The sequence below is a fragment of the Erinaceus europaeus genome, chromosome 16 (genome assembly GCF_950295315.1).
Source record: "Erinaceus europaeus chromosome 16, mEriEur2.1, whole genome shotgun sequence".
Taxonomy (NCBI): domain Eukaryota; kingdom Metazoa; phylum Chordata; class Mammalia; order Eulipotyphla; family Erinaceidae; genus Erinaceus; species Erinaceus europaeus.
The window spans coordinates 33,178,774-33,199,662 of record NC_080177.1 but is presented as its reverse complement, the minus strand read 5'-3'; the positions used below and the strand labels follow the sequence as shown (position 1 = coordinate 33,199,662).

Below are 20,889 nucleotides of genomic sequence, written 5' to 3'. Positions count from 1 at the left end.
ACTCTGTAAGTAATAGGTTTTGAAATGAAGTGGTTAGGGAAAAAAAAACATGTGCATATTAAATTAACTCTGAGTTTTGAAGCATGCCAATTACTGTGTGACTATTCTTATCATTAAGTATTTGTATATCATATGTAATAATGTATTTTATTATGTTAAAATATCAATTCAGAAAACTCATTTTATTAGATTATGCTGAATACACAATGAAAATTAAAGTATGGGGAGTCAGGCTGTAGCGCAGCGGGTTAAGCGCAGGTGGCGCTAAGCACAAGGACCCGCGTAAGGATCCTGGTTCGAGGCCTGGCTCCCCACCTGCAGGGGGTCACTTCACAAGCGGTGAAGCAGGTCTGCAGGTGTCTTATCTTTCTCTCCCTCTCTCTATCTTCCCCCTCCCCTCTCCATTTCTCTCTGTCCTACCCAACAATGACAACAATAACAACTACAACAATAAAACAATAAGGGCAACAAAAGGGAATAAATAAATAAAATTAAATTAAAAAAAAAGAAAATTAAAGTATGGCCGTTTTAATGATGATTCAGAATGATAATACTCATATTTTACTTTTTTCTTGGTATATTTACCTTTTGGCCCATTTTAGAACACAAATATATAGCCATCTTTCCCAGAAGTTCTGCTTCTTTACATATTACTATTCTAAACATTATCATTGTATTAAAACAGAGAAGTTTATTAAATACCAAAATAGAGAATTAATTGAATCAATTTTATCCAGAAGCTTCCATTCTACTAAGCACTATGTTAGGTATTATAGAGTTGTGAGAATTAAGGATCTGTCAACTAAGAGGGGAGATGAATTAATTTTATTAGGTTAAAGTAGAGAACAGTTTGACAATACATAATTAAATATGAATTTATTTTCCTCAAATAAGAATTGCAAGTTGAGAGAAAGAAGGATCTCTGTTTCTTTCTAACTACTGGCATTATTTCCTTAGCATGTTCTATCTTCAGCTTAAGCAAAAATTCCTTCTTCTGTTTTGTTCTTTATTTCCATTCCTGTCTGCACTTGTACTTTATGGGTTAGCATCTTTATCTACCCTATTTCTCCAAGCATAGTGTTTGAAAGTGTCTTATTAAAGAGATTGACTATAACTGAACATTATATTACTATAAGTATGCAATGTGTTAATTTTTTTTAAATGTGTGAATAGTAGTTTACAAGATTGTAAGATTACAGGGTGGTCTGGGGAGACAGCATAATGGTTCTGAAAAAGACTATGCCTGAGGATCTGAGGTCACAGGTTCAATACTCAGCACCACCATTAGACAGAGTTGAGCAGTCCTCTGGTCTCCCTGTATCTATGTCTCACTTAAATATATATACATATTATATATAACATTACATGGTATAATTCGTTACCACAAGGGGGATGAGTGGTGGCACACCTGGTTAAGTACACATGTTACCATGCTCAAGGACCAGAATTTGAACCCCTGCTCCCTACCTGCAGGGTAGAAAGCTTCATGAGTGGTGAAGCAAATATTACAGGTATCTCTCTGTCTCTCCTCCTCCCCCATCTTCTCCTCCCCTCTCAATTTTTCTCTGTCCTATCAAATAAAATTAAAAAAATGTTTAAGCAAAAAAAAAAAAAAGGAAAAAAAAGAGGCGGTGGATTCATCTTGCAAGCACTGAGCCCCATTGATAACCCTGGTGGGAAACAACGAACAAGCAAGCCACATCCATCAGCAAAGTTCTGTGCCTCCACCCTCCCAACAATAACCAAAATAGTTCTCACAGAGTCTTAGAAACAGTTTGTTTGCTTCTGTTTTTGCTTTGGTTTGGTTTGGGTTTTGTTTGCAAGTTCATGTGTTTCAGTTCTCTAGATTCTACATATGAAACCATCCAATAGTTGTCTTTCATCTCTTTATTTTGCTAAGCACAATCACCTCCAGCTCCATCCACTTTGTCCCATAGGAAGCAATGTCATCTTTTTTGATTGCACTTTAGTGTTCATTGACTATATATCACATCACTTCTTTATCTAATCTTCTGTTATGCTGTTGGTGGGAATGCAAGCTGGTGCAGCCTGTTTGGAAAACTGTATGGAAAGTCTTTAAATAAATAAAAATGGATTTTCTTTATGATCTAGCAATAGCACTCAGGCATTTATCCAAAGGACATGCAAACACTAATATGGGTAGGATATATGCACTCCTATGTTTATAAGCAGCCTAAATGCCCACTGATAGATGACTGGATAAAGTAACTATGTATATTTTCACTTAAAAGCCTGATCAGCTGAAAAAAAATAAGTAAAGGAAATATCTAACATAAAGAGATTATCAAAGTGCCTGGTACATAACTCAGTACTCAGTAATTGCTGCCTCTGCCACAATTATTAGAAAGGAAAAGGTGCATGACAGACACACTGAATTTGACAGACAAATTACAACCTTGCTTCTAGCTTCTACTCCAACTTAAAATATATATGGGAAAGATGACGCGGGAGGGGGGGAGAAGTACAATCAGAAGTAGTAGACATGACATAGGAAGAAAAGAAGAGTTGGGTGGTAGTGCAGTGGGTTAAGCACACATGGCTAAAAGCGCAAGGACCATTGTAAGGATCCTGGTTTGAGCCCCCTCCCCCACCCCAGGGGAGTCACTTCACAGGTGGTGAAGCAGGCCTGCAAGTGTCTTATCTTTCTCTCCCCCTCTGTCTTCCCCATCTCTCCATTTCTCTCTGTCCTGTCCAACAACAAGGACATCAATAACAACAACAACAATAGTAATAAAAAGCCAAGGGCAACAAAAGGGAATAAATAAATATAAAAAAAAAATTTAAAGAAAGGAAGAAAAGACAGAACCATAGAAAAAATTGGGCAAATAAATATAAATATAGATAGGTTGGAAGAACTAATACAGTTTCCAATGAAGGAAGTGGGGTCACAGAACTCTAGTGGTGGGAAAGGTGTGGAATTATACCCGTTATCTTTTATTTTATTTTTTTTTTATTTTTAAATTTTTTATTTAAGAAAGGATTAGTGAACAAAAGCATAAGGTAGGAGGGGTACAACTCCACACAATTCCCACCACCCAATCCCCATAACCCACCCCCTCCCATGATAGCCTTCCCATTCTCTAGCCCTCTGGGAGCATGGACCCAGGGTCGTTGAGGGTTGCAGAAGGTAGAAGGTCTGGCTTCTGTAATTGCTTCCCCGCTGAACATGGGCGTTGACTGGTCGGTCCATACTCCCAGTCTGCCTCTCTCTTTCCCTAGTAGGGTGGGTCTCTGGGGAAGCTGAGCTCCAGGACACATTGGTGGGGTCTTCAGTCCAGGGAAGCCTAGCCAGCATCCTGGTGGCATCTGGAACCTGGTGATTGAAAAGAGAGTTAACATATGAAGCCAAACAATTTGTTGAGCAATCATGGATCCCAAGCTTGGAATAGTGGAGAGGAAGTGTTAGGGAGGTACTCACTGCAAACTCTAGTGTACTTCTGCTTTCAGGTATATATTTTGGAGTAGTTTATGGATACGTGTGCACATAAGCTCTCTCTCACAGAAACTGGTGTATATCTAGGTTATGGGACTTTGTTAGAAAGTGAACTACCTGAGATGAAATTAGAGTGTACTATTAAAGGAAAGGTCTCACCCGAGTAATGAAGCTGAAGGGTTGTCATTCCACACGTGAAGTCTCTGGATACAGTCTGAGGTGAAGCATGTTGAGATGGCAATCGTTGCTTTGGTTAGGTTGTGATCGGCGGATGCAATATTATTTGGTTTGGATTGGGAGATGCATACGGGAAAGTGTATACCCCTGTTATCTTACGATTTTGTAAATCAATATTAAATCACTAATAAAAATTTTAAAGTAAAAAAAATTGGGATTATTGCTTTTGGTTTTTTTTCCCTTCTTTTTGGTAAGTTACTTTATTCCATATTAAAATGCCAAAGCAACTTGTTCAACCTGTCCATACTTGTTTTTTATATGAAGAGTTTTATTAAGTGTTTTCAAATTTTTTGAAATAATTTTGCAAAATTTATAAGATTTTAGGAGTATATTCACACCCTCACATGATGCATGCAAGTCACCACAACATTATGAAGTGTTTTAATTTTAAATAAGAGTAATCCTTCAGTGTTATCATTAACTTAATTCTAAAATTGTTTTTCTTATATTTGTTTTGCCACTAAGTGAAGATTTTAATCATAATTAAAATTAAAAGCGGCATATATAGCAAATAGGAATAGTAGCAGTATTTACTTATTATTCTCTTGCAAAGGACAATTTCTTCTTTTATTCTCTCTTCAGTGCTGGGTTTTAGCCTGAAGCAAGCTCTGACAATGGTAATATAAGTACTACTACAACTGTAGGTCTAGAGAGAGGGCAGCCACAATTAAGAGTAAATTCCTGAAACATTTTCATTAATTATTTCTGAGAAATGGTAACCCTCTGGATTTATTTTAATGTGTTATTTATTTATTTATTTTACCAGCTGAAGTTCCCTAGCTATGTTCTATTATTTTTAACCTGCTTTATCCACATTCATCAAAAACAATACAGTTTAAGCAAAGAAAAATAGGATAGCGCTTCTACCTCACAAACCCCATTCTACCCTTAAAGTCTCTACTTATTTTTGCCTGTGACCATTTCCAAAATTTGCTGTGAATCTCTATCTGCAATTACTGCCAGGTCCACAAATAACCATGCTGTTCCATTGTCACCAAAAAAAAAAAAAAAAAAAAATCACATTCCTACTTTGAGTTGACTTTTTTTTTTAAATGCCTTGATTGGTAGTGGAGTTTGAAAAGTTGTCACAAGAATGCTCTCAGTTTTTTTGAGCTAGAGTTCCACTGAACAGAACATGCACCCTCCTTCCACCTCTCTATCCCCCTGTCATTAGTAGTACACTAGATGATGAACCTACTGTAACTGGGAAATTCATATGAGCATGGTGTCTTCTGTTAGTTAGCATCATATTTGGTGTGGTTTTAGGTTAGTTAAAATACTCCTGATTTATTTGAAGTCATTTGCTTGTCATGAGTTTTGTGAGAAATAATCCTAATGTTGAATTCACTTATTCTTTCAGATAATCATTAAAAAATGGTCTATCCCTTGTCCTCTGACATTAAACTATACAGAGCAGTACTTCCAGGTAATAGATTATATTTGCCTTTCAAATCTAAAAAGAATCAAACAGACTAACAGTTTTTCTAATAAAAAAAAAGTGGTGGCTATGTTGTATTTTGAAACTTTGTTTTAGATATTTTGAAAGTAAATCCATTTTTTATTGATGTATTCTGACTTTTAATGACTGTTGGTTTCTCTTTTTCCCCCTCAATCCTCTTAAACAGAATTCAAATGCTACAGATGACTGTAAACCAAAGCTCTTTCATTTCTCCAAAGAGGTGTGTAAGTTATTAACAGATATTTTTGGTTGATTTTTCACATTACAAGTTTTAAGAGATTTGTGTAATAGGGTCTCTTAGGTCTTTGTACCTGTAACTAATTAATTTTTGTGAAAGTGCTAAGTATAGAGTTGCCTACCAGAAGAATAATGTTTTTCAGCACAGGGTGGCCCATTATCAAACAGCCAACTTTCCCCCCCCTGTGGCATGCCTTTAAATAGAGACTGTTTTAAGTGGGCGACTGCCTAAAAGAACACATTTACCCAATGCCTGGTCTGGCCAATAAGGTCCTCTGTGGATACACACTTCCTCTTGCCCTCTGGACTTTTAAAGCCAAATAGCCAATTATATCAAAACCCCTCCTAGATTAGTAGAACCTTGCTTTATAGCTAAACTGCTGCATCATTTGCCCAGCAGTTGAGTGCTGCCAAAATATCTCCTGGCCAACATTCCAAAGTTGAAATTTATGATGCCTGCATTGGAGACTAGAAGACCAACTTCCCTTCCCGTCTCTAAGACCCCTAGGATATTAGAAATGCTTGAAAGAGTCCCCTGAGCATCAGTAGAAGAGAGTCCAACTGATATGGTTGATCTCTGTCTTATCATTCTAGAACAGTCTTTCATGATGCTACAAGTCTCTCCACCTGCTGAAATGCAGGCTCTAATTACTAGAATCCCTGCTATTCCTGAATAATTCTACTACTCGTGTGGCATGTTACTGTGAACGCCTTTGTGCATAATTATCCTTTTTAACCTCAGAGTGTTTTTATCATTTTATTTTGGGGATGGAAGTACAGGGTGGTTATCACATCTTTTATATGGTAGAATCCTCTTTGTAAAACATAGGTAGAGTAATTAAAGATCTAGGAAGGGTAATTGGCAAGCCAGGATATTGAACAATATATGAAAGAATTTATGGATTAAACTTGCATTCCCCTAATCCATTCTCAGGAAGGAAGCTTTCCTTCCTTCCAGATACCCCTACCCCCCAGATATTTTTAGGAGGCATTATCCCAAAATAGGTCTTCAGTCATTTGGAACTTTATTTTGAAGTGCTTAAAGCTAGTTAGGTTTTGTTTGTTTGTTTTTTAAGAGTAGGAAATAAAGTAAATTGTTAACTATTTGGGGTGTTTTATATTTGGGGGTTTTGTTTGTTTGTTTTTTATTTATGTAACTTCCTCTGGCTCTGAAGTATTCTAGTGGAAGGAAGGTAGTTAGGCTCATATATTTCAGTGTAACTCTAGGAATTTGTTGGTCTATAATAAGTCACAGTCAGCCCCATTAAGAGAAATTCTAGTCAAAGATGCTGTTAATACAAAGATGTAATTAATACTTCTTTGTTCCTTTGAACTGAGTTGATAAAAGCAGGTTAAAAAAATATCTATTATTAATGCTTAAAGTGATAAGATGTACTTTACCATCCTAATGCATACATTAGAAAAGACTGGGAATTGCAAGAGAGTGATCTAAGAGGTTCTTTTCTTTTTTTTTAATTTTAAAATTTTTTTTTTTATTTTCCTTTTTGTTGCCCTTGTTTAACATTGTTGTGGTTATTAATGTCGTTGTTGTTGGATAGGACAGAGAGAAATGGAGAGAGGAGAGGAAGACAGACATCTGCAGACCTGCTTCACCTCCTGTGAAGCAACTCCCCTGCAGGTGGGGATCCGGGGGCTCGAACTGGGGTCCTTACGCAGGTCCTGGCGATTTGCGCCAAGTGCACTTAACCCGCTGCGCCACCGCCCGACTCCCAGAGGTTTTTTTTCAATTTTACCAAAATAGCATTTGTCTTTTTTTAAAAAATATTTTATTTATTTATTAATGAGAAATATAGGAGGAGAGAGAGAAAGAACCAGACATCACTCTGGTACATGTGCTGCCGGGTGCCGGGGATTGAACTCAGGACCTCATGCCTGAGAGTCTAGTGGGTTAGCCACTGCGCCACCTCCCGGACCACAAAATAGCATTTTTCTTACCTTAATGTTACAATACATAAATAATGTAGAGGAAGCAGTGATTCAGCAACACTGAATGGAAGTTAGTCAAGAAATACTGTCTATTGTAGGCAATTCAATTATCAAGTAAAGCATTTGCTAGTGATCAGAATTGTGTATCTCTTTAAAGCCAGACACATTACTTAAAGTCAAGATGATTTTTGAAAGGTGAAATAACTTCAATCAAAATGATTATTTTGTTTCAGAAAACTCATTTTACCATCAAATAATGTGTAATAATTTTTCTTAAATTTATTGGGGAATTTATGTTTTACATTCGACAGTAAATACAATAGTTTGTACATGCATAACACTTCCCTGTTTTCCATATAATAATATAATCCCCACTAGGTCCTCTGTCATCCTTTTTAGTCCTGTATTCTTTTACTTTCGTGCAATATGCCAACTCCAGTTCTGGTTCTACATGTAGTAATTTTGAGTAACATTTAAGAATTTTATCTTTTAAATTGCTTTTCAGAGTGCATATGCCATACCAACCATGGCTTTTTCATTTCTTTGCCACACCTCTATATTGCCCATATACTGTGAACTTCAAAGGTACTGTAGAATCTTGAAGTATTTTAAATGCATTAAGTAATTTAAATGTTCTTTTGACTTCTAGAACTTTCAGTTTGAATGAGTTTTCTTTATGAATCTTTTTTACTACTATCACTGGATTCTTTTTTTTTTTTCCCTTTTGTTGCCCCTGTTGTTTAACATTGTTGTGGTTATTGATGTCATTGTTGGTGGATAGGACAGAGAGAAATGGGGAGGGAGAGAGAAAGATAGACACCTGCAGACCTACTTCACCGCATGTGAAGCGACTCCCCTGCAGGTGGGGAGCCAGGGGCTAGAACTGGGATCCTTACTCTGGTCCTTGTGCTTTGTGCCATGTGCACTTAACCCGCTGCGCTACTGCCTGACTCCCTAAGTCTTTTTTTTTTTTTTAATATTTATTTCCTTTTGTTGCCCTTTTTTTATTATTGTTATAGTTATTATTGTTGTTGTTATTGATATTGTTGTTGTTGGTTAGGACAGAGAGAAATCGAGAGAGAAAGGGAAGACAGAGAGGGAGAGAGAAAGAGAGACACCTGCAAACCTGCTTCACAAGTGACTCCCTTGCAGGTGGGGAGCCGGGGACTCGAACCAGGATCCTTACACCAGTCCTTGCATTTTGTGCCACCTGTGCTTAACCCGCGGCACTACCACTCGACTCCCTCTAAGTCTTATCTTAACAGGTGCACTCAACCAGGTGTGCCACTGCCCAGCTCCCCAAGTCTTATTTTAAAATAAAACAACCAAAAGTTAATTCTGAAGAATTAATTTTGCCCAAGTTGAGAATGTCTCCTGGAAGTATAATCTTTGTGTAGCAATTTTAAATCAATAGTTCTAGTATATAGTTAGTAATGAACTATGTCTTGAATGATTGAAAAGTTCTCTTGACTTAGGAAATTAATTGTTTCTTCGGATAAAAATCAGATCACTGATCCCACTTTTGTCATTTCTTTTACTAGCCCTTCAAAGCAAAGAATGCAGAATGTAACCAACACAGCAATTGCTTTAAGTTTTGTTGTTTATTTTATATCTGCACTCTTTGGCTATCTTACTTTTTATGGTAAGTATATTATTAAATATAGATGACAACATAAATTGTTCTATAGTTTATATCACACCTGAATATGAACTGTGTTCCTGCCTTTCACTTAATTACTTTATTCAGTCAACTAGAACTCAGTACTGTACTGTAGTGGCTTAGCAGGCCTTAAAGAATTGATAGCCAGCTGGGAGAGAAGGTGGTTATGCAAAAATACGCTCATGTTTGAGGCTCCAAGTCACAGGTTCAGACTCTTGCACCACTGTTAGAGCTAAACAGTGCTCTGGTAGAAAACAGAAAAAGAAAAGAAAAGAAAAAAAAAAACAGAAGAAGAATAAAGAAAAATAAAGGATTGCCTCAGGCAGGGGAAATAGCATAAAGGTTATACAAATGACTTTCATGCTTGAGGCTCCCAGGTGCCAACTTCAGTCCCTGCCACCACCATAGCACCATAAGCAGACTTGACAATACTCTGGTTAAAAAAAAAGTAATAATAATAATAATTTTTTTAAAAGGGGGGGGCAATGGCACACCTGGTTAAGTGCACATATCACCATATGCAAGGACCTGGGTTCAAGTCCCCACTCCCCAACTGTAGGAGGGACACTTTACAAACTGTGAAGTGAGTCTGCAAGTATCTGTCTTTCTCTCTCCCTATATTGCCATATTGTCAGTTTCTCTCTGTCCTGTCAAATAAATTTAAAAAGAGAGAGAGAGAGTAGAGAAGAAAAGAGAAAAGGTGGTAAAAATGACTGCCTGGAATAGTAGATTTGTCATGTAGGCACTGAGCCCCAGCTAAAACCCTGGTGGAAAAAAAGAAAGAAAATAATAATGATGGTGATGATAATAATAATAGTTTAAGAAAAAAAATGAATCCTTCATATAAAGGTGGGTTAAATTCAAGGTAATTGACTTCATATGAAAATTTTCTTAAACACCTAAGTAAAACCTCAGACTTAGGAACTACTGATGTCGTTCTACAAGTGCAATAATAGCTTTATTTATTATTGGGAAGATGGTATATTAGACTCTAGTTCAGCATTTTGGGAGGTTGGGAGAGTCATTCCTCTTAATTACAAAAGAACGAATTGAGGTCCTAAGGGTTTCATACTGGACTATAGTTGTACACTTAGTTGTCTGAGATCTCTGCCTTCAAGTTTAATTCAGCTGTTACTATACTAGGATAGTCCCTGAGTTTTCTCCTTAATTTTAAGAATCCTTTAAATTGATAAAAATGCCTTTTTTCCCTTGAGGAATTACTTGGTATGTGTTTCTCTCTTCTGATAAGAAACTAATGAGGAAAAAATAGTCTAGAATAATACAAAAAAAATTCATAAGCTCTCTTACTTAATTTCCAAACATACTTGTTTAGTTTGCAAATAAACACATGACAGATTACACTTAATTTGTTAAATTCTTGAATATACTTTTCAGTTTGTGTATGCTGTTATAAGCAACTCTTTAATTACATGGCTGTTACTACTTTGGTGATATTTAGCTGTTATGACTCTGATTTCATGGTTGATAGTCTTGAGCACATGTTTTAGATATCCATGATGCCTTGTAATGGTGCTTTGCTTATCTCCCAGAGTTAATGCAAAACTGACTAGTTTTTGGACAATGTTTACCTGTATAAACTACCTTTCCTAAACCAGTTGTTTCCTTAAACCTACTAGAAAAAAGTATAGATTTTTGAATTCAACAAAGATGGTTCAAATAAGTCCCCTACTTAGGTATCACTGTGACCTTGAAAAGAATACTTCATCCTGTAGTATCTTCATCCACTAGTCTGCATCATGAGGTAATAGTAGTAAGTTATATAGAGAAGGAAATGAGTTATATGTAAAACAAGACACTTATGTGATTTTTCTAAATAAGAATTGTCACCTGACGTTAAAACTGTTACATTTAGGGATCTCCAGCATTGAGAAAAGTTTATAAAAATAAACTACCTTCATCTCCCTATAAGTTTGTAGAGCTATGGGTCAGAAACTTCAGAATGCCTGTCAGTTTCCCATATGGCTGGGAAATAGTCTTATGAATTACTATGAGTTGCTTAGGAACTATATTACATTTAAATTGAAACAGAGGTAGAAAGAGATGAGTACTTATACATGTCTTCAGCTAGCATTTATTTTAAATGCTGGCTATTTAACATACATTGCTTGACTGAATCCCTAAACCAACTCTGCAAGGTAGGTGTAGCTCTATAAGGTTTAGTAATTTGACCAGGTACATGTAGTGAATAAGCGCAGTGCATTGGGATTTGAATTCCATTTTATCTCCAGAGAAAGTGCCTTTATTACCATCCTATCTCCTTAGGAATTAAGCTGTCGAACCCAGATTTCCTTTGTTTTAAGTTTTTTCACAGAGAGCTTTTGGAGAAAATTTGGCTCACTTAAGCTCCAGGTATGTCTCTCTCTCAGTCTCTCTTTTTCTGTTATCTATCCATCCATCATCCTACTATCGTTGCTTGAACACAGTGACTAAACTTTTTTTCATGTAAGTTAAATATTTCCAACAATAATCTACTTGGTTTTTTTTTTTGTTTGTTTGTTTGTTTTAGTAAAAACTATAGGTTGTCTCTGATAATCCTTATCTTCGTAAATTTGTCAGCATATACAAAGTTTATGCAGTGGAAAAATATACAACTTAAAAAATCACACAGCAGATAGGCAAGTGATAGATAGGTGGACAAATGGGTGAAAAGGGAGGGAGAAAGGAAGGAAATTCCTTCTCCAAAACTACAAGATTTAGGTAATCATTCTCCCTTCACAGTAGCCCCCTTTTGTTCAGAGAGGAGGAAGTTTAATCTTAATCAAGGAAATCCTTTTTCAAAAGGAATAGTATTAAGTCCTTAACTTGATTTATAGATGAGCAACTGAAGCCCAGAGAGGTGAAGTGGCTTGTCATGTGGTGACATGTAGTGACAGGTCTCCTGAATAACCCAGTGATCTTATACTATGTGGTAATCTTTACAAATTTCATACTTTTTTGACGATGTAGATCAAATAGGACAACATCCTGACTTTAAATAATCACTATCATTGAGTCCTTACTGAGATTTATAGAGATTTGTCTGAATTCAAAGAAGTGTATTTCATTCTGTCCTTTGTATATGTCGTGGCTCAGTTGATAGAATGGCTCAGTTGATAGAAGATAAGTTATCATTTTGAAAAAGTAGACTTGTAGAAATTTAAAATTTGTAGTAATTCCAGTACTACAGGCTAATTGACTGCTTGGAATCTTTTCTTGTCCCGAGTTCCCAAGACTTAGTCTATATCTAAAGTTCATCAGGTTGAAGAGACCTGTAAGTAGATACTTGACTAGTAATATTGGTTCTGATTAAAGTGGTTAAGTCATTATATAGGTGCTCATATGTTTCATTAAAAATAGTCCAGTTTTTTAAAATTATACGAGATTGTTAAGCAATAAGTATTAATTTTTATGATTCAGAAAATGGAAATAAAATAATTTGCCATATTTCTCTGAAATGCCTTACAGATTTGAAAATAGAATCCAGATTTCTGACTTCTGTTAGTCTCTTACTTATGCTATTAGTCCCAAATTATTTAGTTTGCCTTTGGTACTCTAGGTAGTTTCTCTACCATTGCAGTTGTCAGTAGTTAAATTCAGATTCTTAATACCCTTCAGTGGTTATGACAATAGCCTTCTAGTTTTAATCCCTATTTGGCTTTTCTTTTCTCCCATTTGTCCTTCTGCTAAATTCAAATCATAATACTTTATTCTTCGTAAATCATTGTATCCCTGTCTACCAGATTGAATCCAAAGCCTGTGAAGGATTCTGTAACTGGGTCCTAAATGTATTTCAGCCTATCATCCATTACTGTTTATGCTCTACAGCACAGTGTTCCAGCCACTAGACTATTCATTTTCTCAAATGTTAGGTCCTTCTTGGTATTGAAATGTGAGTATATTGGTCTGTGTTGTCCAGATTTCAAGCCCTTCTTTCATCCTGCTTTTCACTGTATCAAGATGCCTCTCTCTAACTAAATTTATTCCTTACATAGCCTAGTGCCATGGTTATTTTTCCTAGTCATAGCCCTTTTTTTAAGAAAAAAATTTTTTTTAACTTGATTTATTTGTCGGATAGAGACAACCAGAAATCCAGAGAGAAGGGGGTGATAGAAAAGGCAAGAGACAGAGGGAGACCCACAACACTGCTTTACCGTTCGCAAAGCTTTCCACCTGCAGGTGGGGTCTGGGGGCTTATACCCTGGTCCTTGCACATTGTAACATGTGTGCTCAACCAGGTGCACCACCATCCAGCCTCAGCTCTTCATTTAGTTAGTTTTTAGTTTTTCTTTTCCTTTAAATTTTCCCCTCCTGCCCTCCTTTTTCTTCCTTCCTTCCTTCCTCTCCTATCGTTGCCACTAGAGTTATTGCTGGGACTCGAGTGCCTGTGCAATGAACCTACTGCTCCCAGTGGCCATTATTCCTTTCTTTTTTTCTTTTCATTTGACAGACAGAGAGAAATTAAGAGGTGGAGGGGTGACAGAAGAAAGAAAAGTAACATCTTCAGCCCTGCTTCGCCGGTCATAAAGCTTTCCCCTTGCAGGCTGGGACCCTGAGCTTGAACTCTGGTAAAGTGTGCTCAATTAGGTGCAACACCATCTATCCCACAGGTTTTTCATTTTTAAGAATAAATATTTACTAGCTTTTGATTGGTCCTTATCCAGGCCATGACTAGCTCTTCTTTGTTTTATTTTATTAATTAAATAATGATTTATAAGACAGTTATCACATTAGTACAATTTCTTACTTTCCATTACAGGTGTCTATACACCACTGCCATCGCCAGCTTAGGCCTTCTGCAGGCATCCTGGTTTGAATCCCCAACATCCACTCAGAACCCCCCCCAAATCTGGTATTTATCTTTCTCCTTCTTGTTTATCTTATTTAATATATTTCAAGTTCCACCCAAGATAAGAAAAAGAAAATGATTTATTTATTTTTGGCAGCTGAGTAGTGTGCCATTGTGTATGTATACCACAGCTTTCTATTTGTTTGTTTGTTTATGTTGGGTAGAGACAGAGAAATTGAGAGGGAAAGGGGGGATAGAGAGAGAGAGAAAGAGATACCTGCAGCATGGTTTCACCACTTGTGAAGCTTCCTCTCTGCAGGTCGAGGCTGGGGACTTGAACCTGGGTCCTTGAGCCTATAATGTGTATTCTCAACCAGGTGCACCTCTACTTAGTACCCCCCTACTACAGCTTTCTTAATCATTCATCTGTTGGGCATCTGGGTCTCTTTCATGTTTGAGATATTACAAATAGTACTGCTGTTTGTTTAAACTGCTGCTGGACACGCATCTCTGTATGTTGATATACGCATTTTTACTTTCTATTTTATATGTGTATTCATCTTATCTTCTCTTTAATTTTTAAGATCTTGGATAGTTTTTTCCCCTTTTTGTTGCCCTTGTTGTTTAACATTGTTGTGGTTATTGATGTCATTGTTTTTGGGTAGTACAGAGAGAAATGGAGAGAGGAGGGGAAGACAGAGAGGGGGAGAGAAAGACACCTGCAGAACTACTTCACTGCCTATGAAGTGACTCCCTGGTGGCAGGTGGGGAGCCGGGGAACTCGAATCAAGATCTTGGATAGTTTTTATTTCCCTCTAATCTTCTCAAATTAAGTGCTTTTATTTTATTTATTGATTTTTTTTTTTTTCCCCTCCAGGGCTGTTGCTGGGGCTCGGTACCTGCACTAGAAATCCACTGCTCCTAGAAGCCATTTTTTCCCATTTTGTTGCCCTTGTTGTTGTCCTTATTGTTATTTTTGCCATTGTGCCATTGATGTTGTTGTTGTTGGATAGGACAGAGAAAAATCAAGAGAGGAGGGGAGACAGAGATGGGGAGAGAAAGATAGACACCTGCAGACCTGCTTCACTGCTTGTGAAGCGATACCCTGCAGGTGGGGAGCCAGGCCCTTGATCCAGGGTTCTTACGCAGGTCCTTGCGCTTTGCGCCATGTGTGCTTAACCCGCTGCACTACCGCCTGACCCCTTATTTTTTATTTTTAGTAAAGGCCTTCAATTTTATTGCTTCAGACCACTTTTCAGTCAGAGAGACTGTACACCCCCAACACTTTCTCTGGGACCATAGCAACTCCCTTAGGCCTTCCATGTGCTCTTTGTGGAGTTTTGAACCTGGGCTACATGCATGGCAAAACATGTGCCCTACCTGGTGATCTGCCTTTCTGTATTAATTTTTTTTAATTGCCACCAGGCTTATCAATGGGGCTCTGTGCCAGCACTACAGTCTACCATACCCATTGGCTTATTTTTTTTCCTCCTATTTTATCTGATAGGAAAGAGATAAATTGAAAGGGGAGGGGAAGATAGAGTTAGAGAAAGACAGACAACTACAGACTTGCTTTACCATTCATGAAGCCTCTCCCCTGAATGTGAGGAGCAGGAATTCCAACCCAGGATTCCAACCTTGCACCTGGTAATGTGCACTCATCCTAATCTGCTACCACCTCACCCCCCCACAACTATCTCTCTTTTTAAAAATGTTTTAATAGTGATTAATATTGATTTACAAGTTTGTAGGATAGCAGTTTGTAAGATATGTTATAATTCCATTCACTTCTCACCAGCAGAGTTCCATGACCCATTCCCTCCATTGGAAACTTCCCAGTTGTTTATCCATACTCCCTCTGGGAGTATGGACCAAAATTCCTTTTGGAGGGGTGTAGAAGGTGGGAGTTCTGACTTCTATAAATTGCTTCTCCGCTGGACATGGGTATTGGCAGGTTGATCCATACCCCCAGCCTGTTTCTATCTTTTCGTAGTGGGGTCAGGCTCTGGAGATGTGAGCTTCCAGGAAGCATTGGTGAGGTCATCTTCCCAGGGAAGGCAGGATGGAATCATAGTAGCATCTGGCATTTGGTGACTGCAATGCAGTAAGATGGAAAGCAGGACAAAATATTTAATAAGCAAGAACCATAAAGTAGTAGAGCAGATATAAATTAGGGACATTAGGGTAGAAGGAAGCTAAGAAATCTATTTTAGGTATGTTCCTAGGAGCCTATGTCTTAATAATCTTTGCTTGAGCTTGATTTCTTTTTTATTTAATATTTATTTATTCCCTTTTGTTGCCCTTGTCTTATTGTTGTAGTTATTATTGTTACTGATGTCGTCATTGTTGGATAGGACAGAGAAATGGAGAGAAAAGGGGAAGACAGAGGGGGAAAGATAAACACCTGCAGACCTGCTTCACCGATTTTGAAGTGACTCCCCTGCAGGTGGGGATCCAGGGGCTCAAACCAGGATCCTTACACAGGTCCTTGTGCTTTATGCCACGTGCGCTTAACCCACTGCATTACCCCCCGACACCCTTTGAGCTTGATTTTGTACATAGGGGTGGGCTAGAAATATTGTCTGGGAGGATGGTGTCAGAGTTGAGAGTAGAACTAAAAAGCTGATGAGAGCAGAGAGTAACTCCCAAACATGAAGAAGATATATATATGCAATTAACTATTTACCACTATGATAGGAGCCCCTATCTATTCATATTTAGCACAGGATCCTCTGAGTCAGACTAAGCCCACAGTCCATAGTCACAGCTGGGAACATTCTAGGCTGTGCTTATTTCAGAACCATTTTTCCTTGAGTGGCAGAGTAGGATAACCCAGTCTCTCTTCAAAGAGTGGGGCAGCCCCAATTATTGCTATTTCATAGTGAGGGTGAGGTTCTGAAGAAGCCTACAAAAGGGCTTATAATGACTTTCCAAATGGATGTGATCAATGATGGTAGAAATAGGGATATATCAGAGGTCTAGGCCCATATTATCTATGACTAAATACAGGGATTCACTGTCTAGGATGCTGGGTGATGGGGTGGCCTGATAGTGGCCAAAAAGGCCATCATTAAGTAAACCAATCTCATGCCCTTATCCAGTTTTTTTAGTCATTTCTTTATCTGACAAGCTTAAACTTTCTTCCAGTTGTTAAAGCATTGAGTGTCATTTATTGTATCCAAACCAGTATTAGGGTTATGGGACCTGGCCTCAATTTAAGGAGGAAACAGACCTAGGGTTTTAGTGGGGTCTTAGTTAGCCTCCAGTTTTTCCGTATTTACTTGTTTGATGATTGTAACAAAGGTTATTATAGGGATAATAATTGTCCTTAACTTGATATATAGTTTTTGCCAGTATAACTCTTGGACAATTGAATGGTGTTTCTTCTGAAGCTTATCAAGGGGTAACAGTAATGCTGATGTTCTGCCAGAAGAGATTTAAAAAGATGGAAGAATATCTTATTACTTTTGTATAGTGAGTTGAGTAGATAGAGTGATTGAGGGAAGTGAGGTAAGCAGTATGAGAGGAGGGTTTTTAGGCCTAAGTAATAAATATATGATTAGAGAATTTATGCTGCCTTCTTTAGGCCATTCTACTAGAATGCCAGGGTTATTAAGTCTGCATCTAATCATGGAGGACTACTAAGCACTTTTACTTTGAGGTAGCTCCCCCCCAATCTATCTCAAACCTTCCCCAAAATTGTTTTTTATTTTAAGTATGAACTGGTCTTTCCCTACAAGGCGGTGATGTGGAGTATTTGTTATAATCCTCATCTACCTGGCGACAGGGACGACATCGTGAGAAAGCAAGAACACCTGTGACATATACAGATTCTTTCAGTGCTACCACACTGACTTAGTAAGGCATTTTCCCAAGATTGTATCCAGCTTTTATGAAACACAAATCTACAGATAAAATGTTGCTGAAACAGGTAGTACACACAGACCTTCAAGGTTCTGGAGAGCATGGTTGTACTGACAGAAAAGGTATTGGCTTTGCCAGAAAAACATTTTTGTGGGTATGATTATGCCAATGCTGCCCTTTTGTGTTGTGTAATCTTGGACAAGTCAACTAACATTTTTAGCACAGCTAACTGTCTTATATTGTTTTGAAGACCAAATTCAGTAGTACACTGTTATTCAAAACCTTCAGATTATGGGGAGTTGGGGTGATAGGGTGCCCAGTCAAACACACATAGTACCATGCACAAGGACCCGAGGTTTGAGCCCCTGCTCCCCAAACAGCCACTGGGAGCAGTGGATTCATAGTGCTGGCACCAAGCTGCAGCAATATTCTGGAGGCAACAAACAAACAAGCCACCCTTCAGATTATGGAAAAGTGGTAAAGAGATAGATACATTTTTTATTTCTAAATATATATTTCATTATTTTTAGAGGTCCTTTCTTGCTAGTTTATACCTTCATTAGAGAAAAATTTATTATTTATAAATATATTTAACTAATGTCTATGTTTTATAGGATAGGGAAGTGACCAGAGAGGGATTTAATATATGGAGCCCCAAATCTATTAACATCATTTGTGCACAGGCAAATGGTTTTGTTACTACTGACATCATAGTAGCTATAATGTAATCCTTATTATTGTTTTTTATTTACAGACAAAGTGGCGTCAGAATTACTGCAAGGTTATAGTAAATACTTGCCACATGATGTTGTTGTCATGACTGTGAAGTTATGCATACTATTTGCTGTGCTTTTGACAGTCCCTCTAATCCACTTCCCTGTAAGTACTCTTAAAGTTCTGTTGCTTAGTGTAGCAGCTGCCTAATATGGCAACACTAATTCTTTGCAGACTGAAATGTTTAATTCACATCTAGTCTTGTATATCTTATTCATTTGTCAAGTAATTGATCAAAGACCTTATTCTTGCATGTGGCCCCATGAAAGCACAAAAATAACAGTGAAGCACTAAGCTAATTTGTGCTTTGGGGGATTTAGTTTAGATTTACGCTCTCCCACAGCATTGTTTCCAATTTAGAGACTGTGGTTCTTCTAAAGTTTTGGGTTTTACCCACCCCACCCCCCTAATTCTGTATTCTGTTTTCAAAAGAATGTGCATGAAGAAGAAGTCAAGTCAGCAAAAATAAGCTCCTTCTGGTACATTGTAAAGCCACTCTTACATAGACATTCTAGTTTGTTAATCAAACTTATTTGCTCCAGGTCTTATTTGCTCTATAACTTCAGGGGGGGTGGGATCGATTTTCATTCTGCTTTTAGTTGCTATAGATAAGAATTATAAGAATTTCTGAAAAAGTAGAAAAGCTTTGAGTATAAATATTTCCACATGGGATGTCTTGAATCCCTAAACAGTGAGCTCCTGAAGAATTGGAACTTCAAGAATTTGTACCTCCTCCCTGTATGGACTCTACTTCCAGAAGTGCAGCAGGGGCTGGATAAACATTTATGGGATGGTGCTGCCTGCTGTCCACATTAGCAGTGGGAACTGTCATGAGCTAGTTTTCATATTTACATGAAACATATGGCACAAGATAAAAATCATGAAAGGTACTTATTTTTTCTGATTACAGGATTTCTTCTGTTTTCCCACACAAACACACACACACACACACACACACACGCCTGTTAGATAGTAATTAGTCTCTGATTTGATCAGGCAGTGCTATTGTTGGTCATTTTTAAAGTTATACAACCTAAAAACTGTTTACAATATTTTTCAGGAATTAAAGCAGAATAATGCTTATGAAGCTCAACATAAAAAGCTGGATTTCTTTATGTATAACAGACACTATTAATTTATGCTACATTTTTTTTAACCTTAATGTGTTAGGAGGCAAGAATATAGTGGATACTAATCACACGTGTGTGTCCCTACATTAGTATTTTGACTTTGACTTTTTGTTTCTTTTCCTGTTGTCTAGGCAAGAAAAGCTTTAATGATGATATTTTTCTCCAATTTTCCATTCTCATGGATTCATCATTCTCTGGTCACTCTAATACTCAATATTATCATTGTTTTACTTGCAATATATGTTCCTGACATTAGGAATGTATTCGGTGTAGTTGGTAAGTTTTTCTATTTCAGTAATAAATAGTAAAAGTAAATAGGTAAAGTTGACACTCAGCCTCACATCTAAACCTGGTATATCTCTCTCCCCCACTTCCACTTAAAGGTGCCAGCACTTCATCATGTTTGATTTTTATATTCCCAGGACTATTTTATCTGAAACTTAGCAGAGAAGATTTTCTCTCATGGAAAAAAGTTGGGGTAGGTTGAATTTTGCTCGTTTCTTTTAAGATATCTGTTGTGAGACATTTGTCATTTTATACTAAAGCATTTAATCTGCATTAAGAAAGTTAATAAATTTTAAGCTGTAGTATAAATACTGTAAGGCTGAAGCTTTAAAAAGCATTCTAATTTTTCTTTGTCTTTTTCCTTATTTCCACAGCCTTGTGCTTTGCTCATCTTTGGAATTTTGGTTGGAAATTTTAGTTTGGCATTCATCATTTTTAATTGGGTTAATAAATAAATGAAATATATTTGCCTACTTCCTGTGAAGAATAATTTACCTCCATATGCAAAAAAAAAAAGGAAAAGAATGTTCCCGAAAAGCACTTTTGGATGTATGCTTTCTATATAAATGATCATTTTTGTAAATATTAATGGAAAAGTGAAACAAAATTGGAGTACAGAAAAGTGATTGTTTACCAGTTTTAGTTAAAATATGCACAGTGATATTAAGTATGTTAGGTCAGTCTTTTGTTTATAGTTTTAAATTTATTTTCTAGGTACTTTTAATATTTGAAAAAATATGGAGATTTTTCAAGTGTTCACTTCCAGCATATGGATAGTTTCCATGTTAGTAACATTTTGCATGACTGAGGTTCATTTTTTGGACTTGATGAGTCAATAATGATACATTACTGGTAACTAAATTCATAGCTTATATTAAGGTTCATTCTTGGGCTGGTGGTGGCACACCTGTTTGAGAGCTCACATTGCAGTGCTCAAGGACCCAGTTTCAAGCCCCCAGTTCCCACCTGCAGGGGGAAAGCTTCACAAGTGATGAAGCAGTGTTGCAGGTGTCTCTCTGTTGCTCTTTATCTCCCCCTTCCTCTCAATCTCTGGCT

The 20,889-nt window shown here is 37.2% G+C and overlaps 1 protein-coding gene and 2 long non-coding RNA genes across 8 annotated transcripts in view; 1 reads left to right on the top strand and 2 right to left on the bottom strand.

Annotated features, from left to right (window-relative positions):
* The window catches only part of SLC38A6 (solute carrier family 38 member 6), a 93,557-nt gene extending 73,251 nt beyond the window's left edge, over positions 1–20,306 (top strand). For 4 of the 6 annotated variants that reach the window (XM_060174885.1, XM_007519270.2, XM_060174886.1 and 1 more), the window contains 8 exons: positions 5,052–5,117; positions 5,317–5,370; positions 7,840–7,919; positions 8,876–8,976; positions 18,399–18,523; positions 19,680–19,824; positions 19,932–20,026; positions 20,208–20,306. In XM_060174885.1, the coding sequence (XP_060030868.1) occupies positions 5,052–5,117; positions 5,317–5,370; positions 7,840–7,919; positions 8,876–8,976; positions 18,399–18,523; positions 19,680–19,824; positions 19,932–20,026; positions 20,208–20,288 (747 nt within the window). In that variant the 3' untranslated portion in view covers positions 20,289–20,306. The remainder of the gene's footprint in view (positions 1–5,051; positions 5,118–5,316; positions 5,371–7,839; positions 7,920–8,875; positions 8,977–18,398; positions 18,524–19,679; positions 19,825–19,931; positions 20,027–20,207) is intronic. The other 2 variants (XM_060174884.1, XM_060174887.1) reach the window with 1 other exon arrangement.
* LOC132533432 (uncharacterized) overlaps positions 1–20,889 on the bottom strand; it is a 941,342-nt gene that overhangs the window by 70,365 nt on the left and 850,088 nt on the right. The gene's annotated exons all lie outside the window — the stretch shown is intronic.
* The window catches only part of LOC132533434 (uncharacterized), a 117,777-nt gene that overhangs the window by 63,027 nt on the left and 33,861 nt on the right, over positions 1–20,889 (bottom strand). The gene's annotated exons all lie outside the window — the stretch shown is intronic.